At 40.0% G+C, this 13,938-nt stretch overlaps 1 protein-coding gene across 2 annotated transcripts in view; it reads left to right on the top strand.

Annotated features, from left to right (window-relative positions):
* The first annotated feature begins 580 nt into the window (after positions 1–580).
* The window catches only part of CFAP70 (cilia and flagella associated protein 70), a 109,806-nt gene continuing 96,448 nt past the window's right edge, over positions 581–13,938 (top strand). The window contains exons 1-3 of one of the 2 annotated variants that reach the window (XM_047761719.1): positions 581–937; positions 3,254–3,356; positions 4,239–4,425. In XM_047761719.1, the coding sequence (XP_047617675.1) occupies positions 3,294–3,356; positions 4,239–4,425 (250 nt within the window). In that variant the 5' untranslated portion in view covers positions 581–937; positions 3,254–3,293. The remainder of the gene's footprint in view (positions 938–3,253; positions 3,357–4,238; positions 4,426–13,938) is intronic. The other variant, XM_047761718.1, reaches the window with a different exon arrangement.

Raw genomic sequence — 13,938 nt, 5'->3', positions numbered from 1 at the left:
CTTAACCCACTGAGCAAAACCAGGGACTGAACCTGTGTCCTCTTGTATTCTAGTCATATTCCTTAACCACTAAGCCACGACGGGAACTCCTGTTTCTAGGTTTTTGCTATTATATTTTGCCATTCCTACTCTAAAGTAACGCTGAAATTCAAATATATTAAATTTTTGCATTAACGTCACATACTTCAATTCTGCTTATTGTAAATACTGAGCACTAAAAGCAACATAGTTTTGCATTATCACCGTGAATGATAGCCAAGCTCACTTTTAAAATACTGTCTTTCTGCATTTTTTACAGAAAAAGATTTTAATGACCTGTTTTTAAAAATCGTTTCATAAAGGCTTTTATCTTTAAATAAATTTCCTTTTGGTTTTTATCCTTATTTATTGAGGAAAAACTGGGGAAAAAAAGAAGTGGATAAAGCAAAATTGAAAGGTAGAAAACCTTGAAGTTAACCAAAACTTTCGCTAAAAGAAAGGGTCATCCTCAGAAGAACGAGGGAATCTCTCCAGGTCTGGTCGAAGGGTTGAGGCGCACACGTAGGTCCGTGGGTGCGGACGTAGTTCTAGAGCGCAGGCGCGGGAACTCGTCTTGCACCTCCTCTCGTTTACCTCCCAGACAATGTTATCGCGAGTCTTGGGATAAACTTGTGGTCAGTACAAGTTCTCGCGAGAGACAGTTGGTTGCTATAGTTGCGAAAAACAAGTTTGTGTCGATCTAAGCGCGCTCTCGCTCGTTAGAAAAGTGTCTCTTCCCCGCCTTCGCATCTCGGACTTTTCTTTTCAACTTTGGGCCAGACTGAAAGGCGGAGACCACATCCCAGCACGACTGCACTGCCGGACCCCCGGCTAAGCGAGGACGCTCCCGCCAACCCAGGCCTCCCACCCGAAGCCAGACTTAGACCCCGCTTCCCACTTTGCGCCGAGATCCCCCTCAGTAAGCGCAGACTGGGCCCCTGCTCACAGACCACCCTCCAGTCACAGCATCACCTTCATCTAACTCATTTCTTTTTTTTGTCTTTTCTAGGACCGCACCCGCAGCATATGGAGGAACCTCCAGGCTAGGGGTCGGAGAGGGAAGAGGAGCTGTAGCCGCCGGCCTACGCCACAGCCACAGCAACACGGGATCCAAGAAGCATCTGTGGCTTACACCACAGCTCACGGCAACACCGGATCCTTAACCCACTGAGCAAGGCCAGGGGTGAACCCGCAACCTCATGGTTCCTAGTCGGATTCGTTAACCACTGAGCCACTACGGGAACTCCAATCTAACTCATTTCTTAATTTTCTTTTTTCTTTCTTTTTTTTTTTTTTGTCTTTTTGCCACTTCTAGGGCCGCTCCCGTGGCATATGGAGGTTCCCAGGCTAGGGGTCCAAGCGGAGCTGTAGCCACCGGCCTACGCCAGAGCCACAGCAATGCAGGATCCAAGCCGCGTCTGCGACCTACACCACAGCTCACGGCAACGCCGGATCGTTAACTCACTGAGCAAGGCCAGGGATCGAACCTGCAACCTCATGGTTCCTAGTCGGAGTCGTTAACCACTGAGCCACTACGGGAATTCCAATCTAACTCATTTCTAATTTGATCTCCCCCATCTGCTTCTGAGCAGATACTAAGAAACCCATGCCTTGTTTGTGGCAAGAGGACCCCCTTTCTGACTGCCCTGACTAGAACGTGTAACTGGCCAGGCTTCTTGAACTCATTGTTCAACAGATACACCACTAATGCCTCTTGCGGACAAGGCATAGTGCCGGGCACTCAGTGGCTGCAAAAATGTATGACAGATTACTTATTTTTAAGGGAGTAGTTGAGCATTCAGAAAAAGTTGTGCGTATTAGTAACACCATTTGTTTGGTGCTTCATAGGTTAAGCAGTTTTACTCTTTTAGGGATATTCGCAACAAATGTGAAACAGGTCCATTTTATAGAAGGTGAAATTCAGGCTCAGTGAGGTGAAATTGGCTTTCCTCTAAGGTCAGGCTAGTGAAGGCCTAATTTACATGCTGCTATTGAAAAGGAAAAAAGACTCATGCAAAAAGTCGTTTCAAATGTTAGCTTAATAAGAAAATTGTCAAGGCCTAAATCCTGAATAAGCCTGGAGAGGTAGAATTGAACAAGTGATCTGAGACTTTTAGGTAACCCAGAAAATTAGACTGTCACTGGAAAGAGAATACTAATAATGTCTGGAGCATCAAGATATCACCTCCTCTTTTGTACCACTGCTCCTAGACACACTTAACATAGTATATCCTAAGTAAATGTTTGAATTGTATTAAGCACCATTTTGAATTGAGTCAGAAAACATGACTTTTTTTTTTTTTGACCATGGCACAGTATGTGGAAGTGCCTGGTCCAGGGATTGAACCTATGCCACAGCACTGACCGAACCATAGCAGTAACAATGCCAGGTCCTTTAACTGCTAGGCCACCAGGAAACTCCTATTTCCTTTCTTAACAGCTGTGCAATCTGTTTTTGTCTTTGTTGTTTTTGTTGTTGTTGTTGTTGTTGCTATTTCTTGGGCCACACCCGAGGCATATGGAGGTTCCCAGGCTAGGGGTTGAATTGGAGCTGTAGCCACCGGCCTACGCCAGAGCCACAGCAACGCGGGATCCGAGCTGCGTCTGCAACCTACACCACAGCTCACGGCAACGCCAGATCCTTAACCCACTGAGCAAGGGCAGGGACCGAACCCGCAACCTCATGGTTCCTAGTCGGATTCATTAACCACTGCGCCACGACGGGAACTCCATTTTTTTTTGTCTTTTTGTTGTTGTTGTTGTTGTTGTCTGTTTTTGAAATTATATCCTCAGCTTCGTAAGATAGTTTGAAAATATCTTTGTCTAAATAAGACATATGCCAAGGCTTTTTCCAGTGGACAAACCATTACATTTGGCTGCTGCTTTCCTGTTATTTAAATACATTTTTCTAAAAAAAAAGCTACCAAAACTCTACGAAGGATGTGAGGAATGGGCAGTGGAGGGACAGCATTCCCTACCCTCTTGTCTTGTAATAATTGTGCTTAATAGGTTAGTTACATGTATAAGGATCTTTTTAGCACTAACCAGTGGGATTATCCTTTTGACCAGCTCCCTAAAGTACTGTTTATCTGGCAGCAAAGACTGGAAAGCGTTCAAAAGAAGTGCTGGACTAGGGCATTTCCCCATTTTCTCCTGTGGTATTGGTTACAATGTAATGTGGGTACTTGTGCATCTGTGGTTTGTGGGAGGACAGGTTCATTCATTATATTCACAGAGACCAAAGAAGACCACGGAGACTTTGCCCAAGTGCTGATATGGAGCAGGTGTCATCAACAGGCAGACCTGTGCAGATCACTGTGACAGACGGATATGACTTGGTAAAGTTATTTTGGGGAATCTGGGAAGTCCCTAGTTTATTCATTCTTCTTGAAACTACTTTTCCCTTTGGGCTCAGGTCTCCCTGAATCATCTAATTGTGGCTTGAGGAAAATGTGTTGGGAACATTAGCAGGAGGAACAGAGTTTTGCATCCTTCTGTATCACCAAAACTGCTGGCTTTGCATAGCAATAGCACTTCCTTCTCAGGGTTCCTTATTGTTAGTCTGTAATCAGCAAGTCATATTAGTGTGTGTAAAATACCTGGTAGTTTGAATACTGAATTTAATAGGTGTGAAAACAACTAATTTTCCGTTTATTAGACAGTAATTCCTTTTGCCTGAAAAGGATCTGAATTCCTCTTGTGCTTAATTTCATTTGATGAATTTAAATAATAAAACTACAATATGATGTGACTATTAAAGTTTACAAGAATAATGAAATAGCAAAATAGTCATTCAACACTATCAAGTCAGGAAGCTTATTCCAAACCGATATAACACATGATCTCTGCTTAAAGGCTATATAAAAATGTATATATTACTAAAAAAAGTATATAGCGATGTGTGCACACATATATACAGAGAAAAACACTAGAAAATATATATAATTTCTTTTTCTCTGCTTTCCTCACATTTACAAATGTTTCATGACATGCTTATGTAATCATAAAAACACAGTAAATATTTCTTAAGGCTCCCAACTTAATATCATTTAAATAGATTGTTAAATTTTGCCACAACTAGATTTATTCAGCTTTCTGCTTCCCCTGTTTGTGATATAGCTTGTTAGGAAAACGTGGAAAATGTTCATGTCAGAATGGGTTGCCAGATACATAGGAAAATTCTGTTTGAGTATAATTGTAAAGTATGTTTCTGTCAACAGAAAGGTTTTAAAGGCGATGCTCCAGTTACCTTTATTCGTGCAGAATTCAATCAGGTGGTTCTGGGAGACTCTGCAAAAATTACTATTTCTCCAGAAGGAACTGCAAAATATAACTTCACTAGCAGTTTTGAGTTCAATACTGAAGGAGGAATCACTTTGGATGACCTTGCCCACAAACCTGTTTTCTGTAAGTCCTTGTGATTCTAAAAATGTTAGTTATATGAGTATGTTAGGATATTCTGAAGTATTTAGTAGCTGTTGTTGGGACAGATAAACACACAGCCACACAGCCATACATTATGTTTTTAATCTAGGAGTCACACAGTATACTTTGAGTCCTGTCTTCTTGTGGCAGATGTCACCATGGGCTACTAATTTCAATCAGTTTCTTCCAAAGACCTTTTGACATATGACTGAACTGTGTAGGCTTTGTCCCCTAAGCTGATTTGGGAGCTTTTCCTGTATTTAGGATTGATTTAGGAAGAAAAAGGAAACAAAAAACCCCACAATATTCAGGACGTAATTTTACTAAAAACTATTTGTTTTCTATCTGAAATTCAAATTAGTTAATTTATTTGTTTATTTTAAATTTTATTGGAGCACAGTTGACTTCTAGTGTTGTTAGTTTTAGGTGTACAGCATAGTGAATCAGTTACACATATACATATATCTATCCTTTCTCAGATTCTTTTCCCGTATAGGTTATCACTGAATATTGAATAGATTTCCCTGTGCTATAGAGTAGGTCTTTGCTATTTATCTATTTTTATATAGTAGTGGGTATATGTTAAAACCATCCTCCTAATTTATCCCTCCCCCTCATGTTTCCCCTTTGTAACCATAAGTTTTCTTTTGAAATATGTGAGTCTGTTTCCATTTTATAAATTTTTTATTAGACTCCACATATAAGTGATATATGGTAGTTGTCTTTCTCTGTCTGACTTACTTCACTTAATATGATAATCTCTAGATCCATCCATGCTGTTACAAATGGCATTATTTTGTTCTATAGCTAAGTAATATTCCATTGTGTATCTATACTGCATCTTCTTTATTTGTTCCTCTGTTGGATAGACCTTTAGGTTGCTTCCATGTCTTGGCTATTGTAAATAGTGGTGCAGTGAACACTGCGATGCATGTATCTTTTAGAATTATGGTTTTCTTTCTTTCCTTTTTTTTTTCTTTTTAGGGCCACACTTGGCGGCATGTGGAAGTTCCCAGGCTAGGGGTCCAATTGGAGCTACAGCTGCTGGCCATTGCCACAACCACAGCAATATGGGATCTGAGCTGTGTCTGTGACCTACAGCATAGCTCATGGCAAGGCTGGATCCTTAACCCACTAAGCTAGGCCAGGGATTGAACCTACATCCTCATGGATCCTAGTTGGGTTTGTTGCCACTGAGCCACAACAGGAACTCCAGAGTTATGGTTTTTCTTTAGATAAATGCCTAGGAATGGAATTGCTGGATCACATAGTATTTCTCTTGTAAGGAACCTATATATTGTTTTCCATAGTGGCTGCACCAATTTACATTCCCCAACAGTGTAGGAGGGTTCCCTTTTCTCTACACTCTCTCCAGCATTTATAGTTCATAGACTTTTTTTTTTTTGTCTTTTTGTCTTTTTAGGGCCATATCCATGGCATATGAAGGTTCCCAGGCTAGGGGGTCAAATTGGTGCTGTAGCCACCACCCTACACCACAGTCACAGCAACACCAGATCCAAGTCACGTCTACAACCTACACCACAGCTCATGGCAACACTGGATCATTAACCCACTGATCAAGGCCAGGGATCGAACCTGTGTCCTCACAGATGCTGGATAGATTCGTTTCCACTAAGCGACAATGGGAACTCAGTGTTCATAGACTTTTTGATGATGACCATTCCTTATTGGTGTGAGGTGATACTTCATTATAGCTGTGATTTGCATTTGTTTATTAGTGATGTTGAACATCTTTTCATGTGCTTTTTGGCTATCTGTCAGTCTTCTTTGGAGAAATGTTTACTTAGATCTTCTGCCCATTTATTTTTTTCTTTTTAGGGCTACCCCTGTGGTACATGGAAGTTCCTGGGTTAGGGGACTAATCAGAGCTGCAACTTGTAGGCCTACACCATAGCCACAGTAGCACTGGATCCAAGCCACATCTGTGACCTGTGCCATAGCTTGTAGCAACACTGGATCCTTAATCCCTGAGCGAGGGCAGGGATCAAACCAGCATCCCCACAGACACTACGTCAGGTTCTTAACCCACTGAACCACAACAGGAACTCCATTCTGTCCATTTTTTTAATTAATTTTTTTAATTTAATGGTTTTTATTTTTTCCGTTATAATTGGTTTACTGCCCATTTTTTGATTGATTGTTTGTGTTTTTTTTTTCATTAGAGCTGCATGAGTTGTTTGTATATTTTGGAGATTAATCCCTTGTCAGTCACCTCATTTGCAAAGACTTTCTCCCATTCTGTGGGTTGTCTTTTCAGCGTTTTTTTTTTGTTTGTTTGTTTGTTTTGCTTTTTTAATGTTTTCCTTTGCTGTGCAAAAGCCGTTAAGTTTAATTAGGACCCAGCTATTTATTTTTATTTTCATTATTCTGGAAGGTGAATCTAAAAAGATACTGCTGCGATTTATATCAGAGTGTTCTGCCTATGTTTTCCTCTAAGAGTTTTATAGTATCCAGCCTTATATTTAGGCCTTTAATCCGTTTTAAGTTTATTTTTGTGTATGGTGTTAAAGAATATTCTAATTGCATTCTTTTACATGTAGCTGTCCACTTTTCCCAGCACAGATTACTGAACAGGCTGTCTTGCCTCCTTTGTCGTAAATTAATTGACCATAGGTGCGTGGCTTTGTCTCTGGGCTTTCTATCCTGTTCCACTGACCTATATTTCCGTTTATGTGCCAGTAACATACTGTTTTGATGACTGTAGCTTTGTAGTATAGTTTGAAGTCAAGGATCCTGATTCCTAAAATTCAAATTTAGTTTGGTATCTTATATTTTACATGGCAACCCTATTAGTACTTACTTATTCACCACACTGTATAGTTATTATTAATTTACCTCCCTTGCTAGAGTAGGCTCCTTTTGAAATCAGAGCTGTATCTTATTTATTTCAGAATTATTCTAAATATACACCTATAAATATCTGGGACATAAAAGTGCTCAAAAAGTATTTTTGAATGAATGAATGGATATAAATGGATGGTTTTTGTATCCACACTTTTACAGTTTCTAACCATACAGTTTTATCTTTGAAGTACTTTGTTCCTATACTTATATACTGGTCTAAGCCGTTTTTGTTGTTGTTTTTAATGTGTACTCTTTTTGTTTGTTCATTTGCTTTTTCTTGTTTTTTTAGTGGTACATTTCCTAGGTTGCCTGACAAAACCCACAGATTGCAAGATTCCACACTTAGAGAGGTGGGCCTGGGAATTTATATAGTATTCTAGAGCAGTGTTTTCAAATCTTTCTTTTCATAAGAATCAGCTGAGGCTCTGGGAGAAAATAGTCTTCAGGGTTGCCTCCAGACTACCAAACCCTCAGTTACCATGGGAGAAGCTTTGGAAGCTATACGCTGAAACAAAAGTTTCAGGTGATTCCTGAGAAACAGTACTCAAGAACAGTGATTCCTAACTCTGACATCTGACTGACCTTCACTCTTGAACCACTCCTTTCTACTTTCTTCTTGATTGCATGCTTCTCTGGTGCCCCAAATAAGAGGATTGTCCTGATTGCCTTCTTCCCTAGCACGCTGGATGGAAAAAATAGAAACGGACCATTATTTTAAGCTTGTCACTGGACTCATAAGAAATAAAAAGCAGGAGTTCCCGTCGTGGCGCAGTGGTTAATGAATCCGACTAGGAACCATGAGGTTGCAGGTTCGGTCCCTGCCCTTGCTCAGTGGGTTAAGGATCCGGTGTTGCCGTGAGCTGTGGTGTAGGTCGAAGACTCAGCTCGGATCCCGCGTTGCTGTGGCTCTGGTGTAGGCCAGTGGCTACAGCTCTGATTCGACCCCTAGCCTGGGAACCTCCATATGCCGCGAGAGCGGCCCGAGAAATGGCAAAAAGACAAAAAAAAAAAAAGGAAAAAAAAAGAAATAAAAAGCAGTTCCTTTGTTCCAGAAACAAAGCAGGAACTGAAACCTAGAACTCTTGAACAGTTGCCATTGGTGTATGGTGGGGATGGGGTAGTGGGGAGAGGGCAGTACTCCAGAACCTAGGAGCTTGGGTTTTAATGCTGTTACAGGGACAGAGAGCTTGGCTGCTATCGTTGTGGAGTTGAGACAATACTATCCCCATAGTTATAAGCCAAGACTCTTAAAAAGATTGGAATAGGAAAAAAAAATTCACTTACCACCATATCTGTCTCAGTGCTGAGTAGACAAAAAAAAAAAAATCCCTAAAAATCAGTAATGATAGGGTTATGCCAAACATTAAATTATATATATTTTCTTAAAACATGTGAGGAACATTTGTATAGTAAAAACTGGCCACATACTAGACATAAAGCATGTCTTCCCATGCCAAAGACTCCATAGCCATACAAAGTTTTCTGACCAAAATGCAAAGAAAATTAAAGTAACAACAGTCAACAGAATTAGAAATAAAAATATATTACAAAAAATTCATTTGGAAATTTTAAGAAACAGTTGTGAATAATTCATGTGACAAAAAAGAAACCATAATAAAAGCTGCAAGCATTTAGAGTCAGTCAACAGTAACATACCAGATATCAGAATTGTGGAATAGGTTAATTGGAGGTGGATCCTGGCAGCAGAACTGGCTGTTCCAGTTTGAGGAGATAAGGACAATGAAGAAGGGGCAGGCCAGCTTTTCTCTACACACTTGATCTCCCCAAGGCTGTATGCTTGAGTCAGCCTGCAACTCCTCACAGCTAGAAAAGTGGCTTCTACTTAAACGTTGTTTGGCTGACTTCTTGTGCAGCGCCAGAGTTGGAAAGTACCTTGTAAATGGAGCCATCTGCTTTCAAGGCTTTGTACTCCGCGGAGAAGCCAAAGCTGGAAGATGAGAATTTTATTTTCTTCTGTCAGATGGGCAAGCAGGGCTTGCAAACCATGCAGGTAGCCCAAGGCCTTGGATGCAAAAGGGCTTGGAACTACGAAGGGGCCTACAAAAAATGGTTCCATAAAGAAGGCTAGGTAGAAGGTGGTTTCACTGAATGCTCCCTCCCTGCTGCTTATGGTCACTTCAACTAAGAGTAATTAAGGGGCTGACATTTTGGGGTGGGCAGCTTATAGTGCTGTGCATGCAAAAGCATCAAATAAAGAGCATTTAATTAAAAAAAAAAAACCCAAAACAAAATTGTGGGATATAGCTAAAATATTACTTAGAGATACATTTATAATCTTAAGTACAGCCATTAGAAATCAAGAATTTAAAACAGAACTTCTTCCTCCAAGAAGATGGAGTTGATATACTTTCCCCTATTCCTCTTATAACACACTTTGAATATTACTCATAAAACAAACATAAGATGGAGTTCCCCTGTGGCTCAGTAGGTTAAGGATCCAGCATTGCCACTTTAGTGGCTCAGGTCATTGCTGTGGGGCAGGTTTGATGCCTGGCCCGGAACTTCCACATGCTGTGGGTGTGGCCAAAAAATTTAAAAAAATTAAATGAATAAACATTAGAATCTCTGAAAGGTGACGAGAAGAACAAAAAACTTGAGGCCTGAGGAATTACAGTGGTGAGTCCACTGGGTTTTATTTTTGACTCATTCATTCTAGACTGGATGATGAAGCCAGCAACCTGGAAATAGAAATGAGTGCAAACCAAAATAAAACAAAACCCTAACAAAAGTCTGCTCTCTCTAATGACAAGGCCAGGAAAGGGGCAGCCTAGCATGACAAAATGTTTATATAGAAACTACACTACTCCAGCCAAACACTGCAGAAAAAAAACTGTGCCCCACTCACACCCAAGCCGAGTGGGGAACTTAGGCTTCCACACTCACAAAGCTGAAATGCCCCAACACTGTGCCAAGGGGTATCAGAGGAGACCAAGTAGGAATCCAGGGCTTTTATGCCCTCTGGTAATAAGCCCCCTTTCTCAAGATGTGACTTTAGTGGAGACCATATGGGGAGCCTGGGCTTCTGCCCCAATCTGGCAGTAATACCATATCTCTCCACTCCCAACTGGGGTGGTGTCAGAGGTCTGTTGTAGGATCAAGATTCAACCAATAGCTGGTGGCAATGCATCTACACCCACTGCTCTATCAGTGGAGAACAAGTAGGAATCAGAACCCTCATTTCCCCTCAACATAAATGAGAAATGTCCCCCTCAAGTATAAATGGAGAGAGTGGAGAACCTAGACTTCTACCTCTAACTGAAAATAATGAGGCACTGCTTCTCCCCTTCCTTTGTTGGAGCTGTGTCAAAAAATGCCAACAAGGGAGTTCCCGTTGTGGCTCAGCAGAAATGAACCCGACTAGTATCCATGAGGACGCAAGTTTGATCCCCAGCCTCGCTCAGTGGGTTAAGGATCCAGCATTTCTAAGAGCTGTGGTGTAGGTCACAGACAGAGCTTGGATCCTGCGTTGCTGTGGCTGTGGTATAGGCCAGCAGTTGCAGTTCTGATTCGAGCCCTGCATCCTGCCTGGAACATATGTGTGGTCCTTAGAAAAAAAAAAAAAAGATTTACTCTCCAAGGAACTTAGGAAGTATATAATACAGTATTGGGGTTTTTGTTTCTTGTTTTTGTCTTTTTAGGGCCAGACCTGTGGCATATGGAGTTTCCTAGGCTAGGGGTTGAATTGGACCTGTAGCTGCCGGCCTATGCCATAGCAGCACCAGATCCAAGCCGTGTCTGCGACCTACACCACTGCTCATGGCAATGCCAGATCCTTAACCCACTGAGCAAGGCCGGGGATCGAACCCACAACCTCATGGTTCCTAGTCGGATTTGTTTCCGCTGAGTCACGACGGGACCTCCTAATACAATATTGTTAACTCTATTCACCATCTGTATATTAGGTTCCTAGAACTCATTTACGTTATAACTGGAAGTTGGTATATTGTGACCACTTTTACCCATTTCTCCCATCCCCTACTCCCCATCTCTGGCAGCCACCTCATATCTGTTCACTATATCCATGAGGTCAGGTTTTTGTTTTGTTTTGTTTTAAGAGCCTACATATAAGTGAGATCATACAGTCATACAGTATTTGTCTTTCTGTGTCTAGTATTTCACTTAGCAAAATGCTCTCAAGGCTTTCCATATTATCGCAAATGGCAGACTTTCTTTCTTTGTCAAGACTGAATAATATTCTTGTGTGTGTGTCTTTGTATCACATCTTCATCCATTCATCCATAGACAGACTCTTAGGTTGTTTCCTTATCGTGCATGTTGTGAATAATGCTGCAAGGAACAAGGGAGTAGAGATACTTCTTTGATATTCTGATTTCATTTGGATGAATATCTAAAAGTGCGATTGCTGAATCATCTGGTAGTTTTATTTTTAATTTTTTTGAGGAAACTTCATATTATTTTCTATAGTGGCTGCACCAATTTACCATTCCCATCAACAGTGCACAAAGGTTCCCTTTTCATCTTCACCAAAACTTGTTATCTCTTTCCTTTTGGATGACAGCTATTCTAATAGGTGTGAGGTGATCTTTTTTTGTTTCTTTGTTTACATTTCTTGATAATTCATGATGCTTAGAGTCTTTTCACATACCTGCAGGCCATATATGTATGTCTTCTTTGAAAAAATGTTTATTTAGTTTCTCTGCCAATTTTTAAATTAGATTATTTATCTATTTATTTTTGCTATTGAGTATCATGTTTCTTTTATATTTTAGATATTAACCTCTTATCAGATAGATGATTTATAAATATTTTCTTTCATTAGGTAGCTGCTTTTTCATTTTATTGTTTCTTTTGCTGTAAAGAAGTTTTTTATTTTGAGATAGTCACACTTTATTTTTGCTTTTGTTGCTTGTGCTTTTAGTGTCATATCTACAAAATAACTGCCGAAACTAATGTCTAGAAGCTTCCCCCCTGTTTTTTTCCTAGGAGTTTTTACAGTTTCAAGTCTTGTGTTAAGTCTGTAATCCCTTTTAAGATAATTTTTTTGAGTGGTATAAGGGTCCAGTTTCATTTTTCTCCATGTGGTTATCCAGTTTTCCCAATACTATTTATTGAAGAGACCCTCTTTCCCCCATGAATATTCTTATCTCTATTGTCTAATGTTAATTGACCATATATGTGAAGGTCTATTTGTTGGCTATCAATTCTGTTCCATGTTTTTATGCCGGTACCATACTTTTATTGTATTATTGTCTGTTTCTCCCTTTAGATTTGCTAGTAAAGTTGACCCTTGAACAACACAGGGGTTAGGGGCACTAAACTTCCATGTAGTTGAAAATCTGTATATAACATAAATTGGCCCCCATATATGTGATTCATCAGTATCCATTGTCCCACATCCACAAATTCAACCAACCAACCCAGGATCACATAGCACTGTAGAACTTACTTTTGAAAAAAAAAATCCACATATAAGTGGATCTGTATGGCTCAAACCTATGTTGTTCAAGGATCAACTGTATTTGCTTAATGTATTTAGGTACTCAGATGTTCAGTGCATATGTATTTATGATTGTTAGATCATTTTGATGAATTGACCCCTTTCTCATTATATAATGACCTCTTTTTACTGTTTTTGGCTTAAAGCCTATTTTGGCTGCTGTAACTACCCCTGCTCACTTCTGTGGAATGTCTTTTCCCATCCCTTCCATTCGAGCCTATTTGTGTCTTTAATGCTAAAGTGAGTCACTTATATGCAGCACATACTTGTTTCCTTTTTCAAAAATCCATCCAGCCACTCTGTGCCTGTGATGGGAAGATTTAATTTTTTTATGTTTATAGTAATTATTGACAGGCAGGGAATTACTAATGCTGTTTTTTCCTGCATGTTTTGTAGTTCCCTTGTTCTTTCCCTCCTCTCTTTCTGCCTTTTTTTGTGATTTTATTTTTCATAGTGGCATACAGTTTTCCCTTACTATCTGAAAGTTCCCTTCACACCACTTCCGTTTTATGAAAGTCTTAGATTAGTAGTGGTTTTTGCTATTTGAAAGAGTTCTAAGGAGGATTTTTCTTTTATGAAAAAAAGACAAAAAGTGAAAATAGTATTCAGCATTTGTTTTGCAGAAAGCTCTTTTTTTTTTCTTTCTTCTGCACCGTCAGCATGTGTAAGTTCCCGGGCCGGGATTAAACCCATGCCACAGCAGGAACCAGAGTCATAGCAGTGATAACACCAGATCCTTAACCCACTGATCCATCGGGGAACTCCTGAAGAAAGGTCTTATAGAGGTGTCTCCACGCTCCTTCCCTGAGATCTATACTCAGCATTTTAGCATTAAGTCACCATAGTTTTGAACTGTGTCTGTGAGCATCTGTGCTTTATCTCAATTTATTTTGTGCACAGGTGAGCAAGATGTTTCCTAAGATATCAGAAAACCCTGAGAGAGCTCATATGTGTATCATGCTTAGTATAAAACCGGACATAGTTAAGCATTTTGATCATGGTGAATGAAATAAGGTTTTGTATGTTATTTGATAGGATTTAGTAGGTAAATTTTGGGGTCTCAGAATGCTCAAAAATTTCTCCCATATAAATTAGTGCTAATTGCTTCTTTGATTTATGTCATTTTGGCTATGAAAGTTTTCATAAGAATA

The sequence above is a fragment of the Phacochoerus africanus genome, chromosome 15, assembly GCF_016906955.1.
Source record: "Phacochoerus africanus isolate WHEZ1 chromosome 15, ROS_Pafr_v1, whole genome shotgun sequence".
Lineage (NCBI taxonomy): Eukaryota > Metazoa > Chordata > Mammalia > Artiodactyla > Suidae > Phacochoerus > Phacochoerus africanus.
Note: the sequence above shows the minus strand (reverse complement) of the source record. Positions and strands in the feature narration are given on the sequence as shown.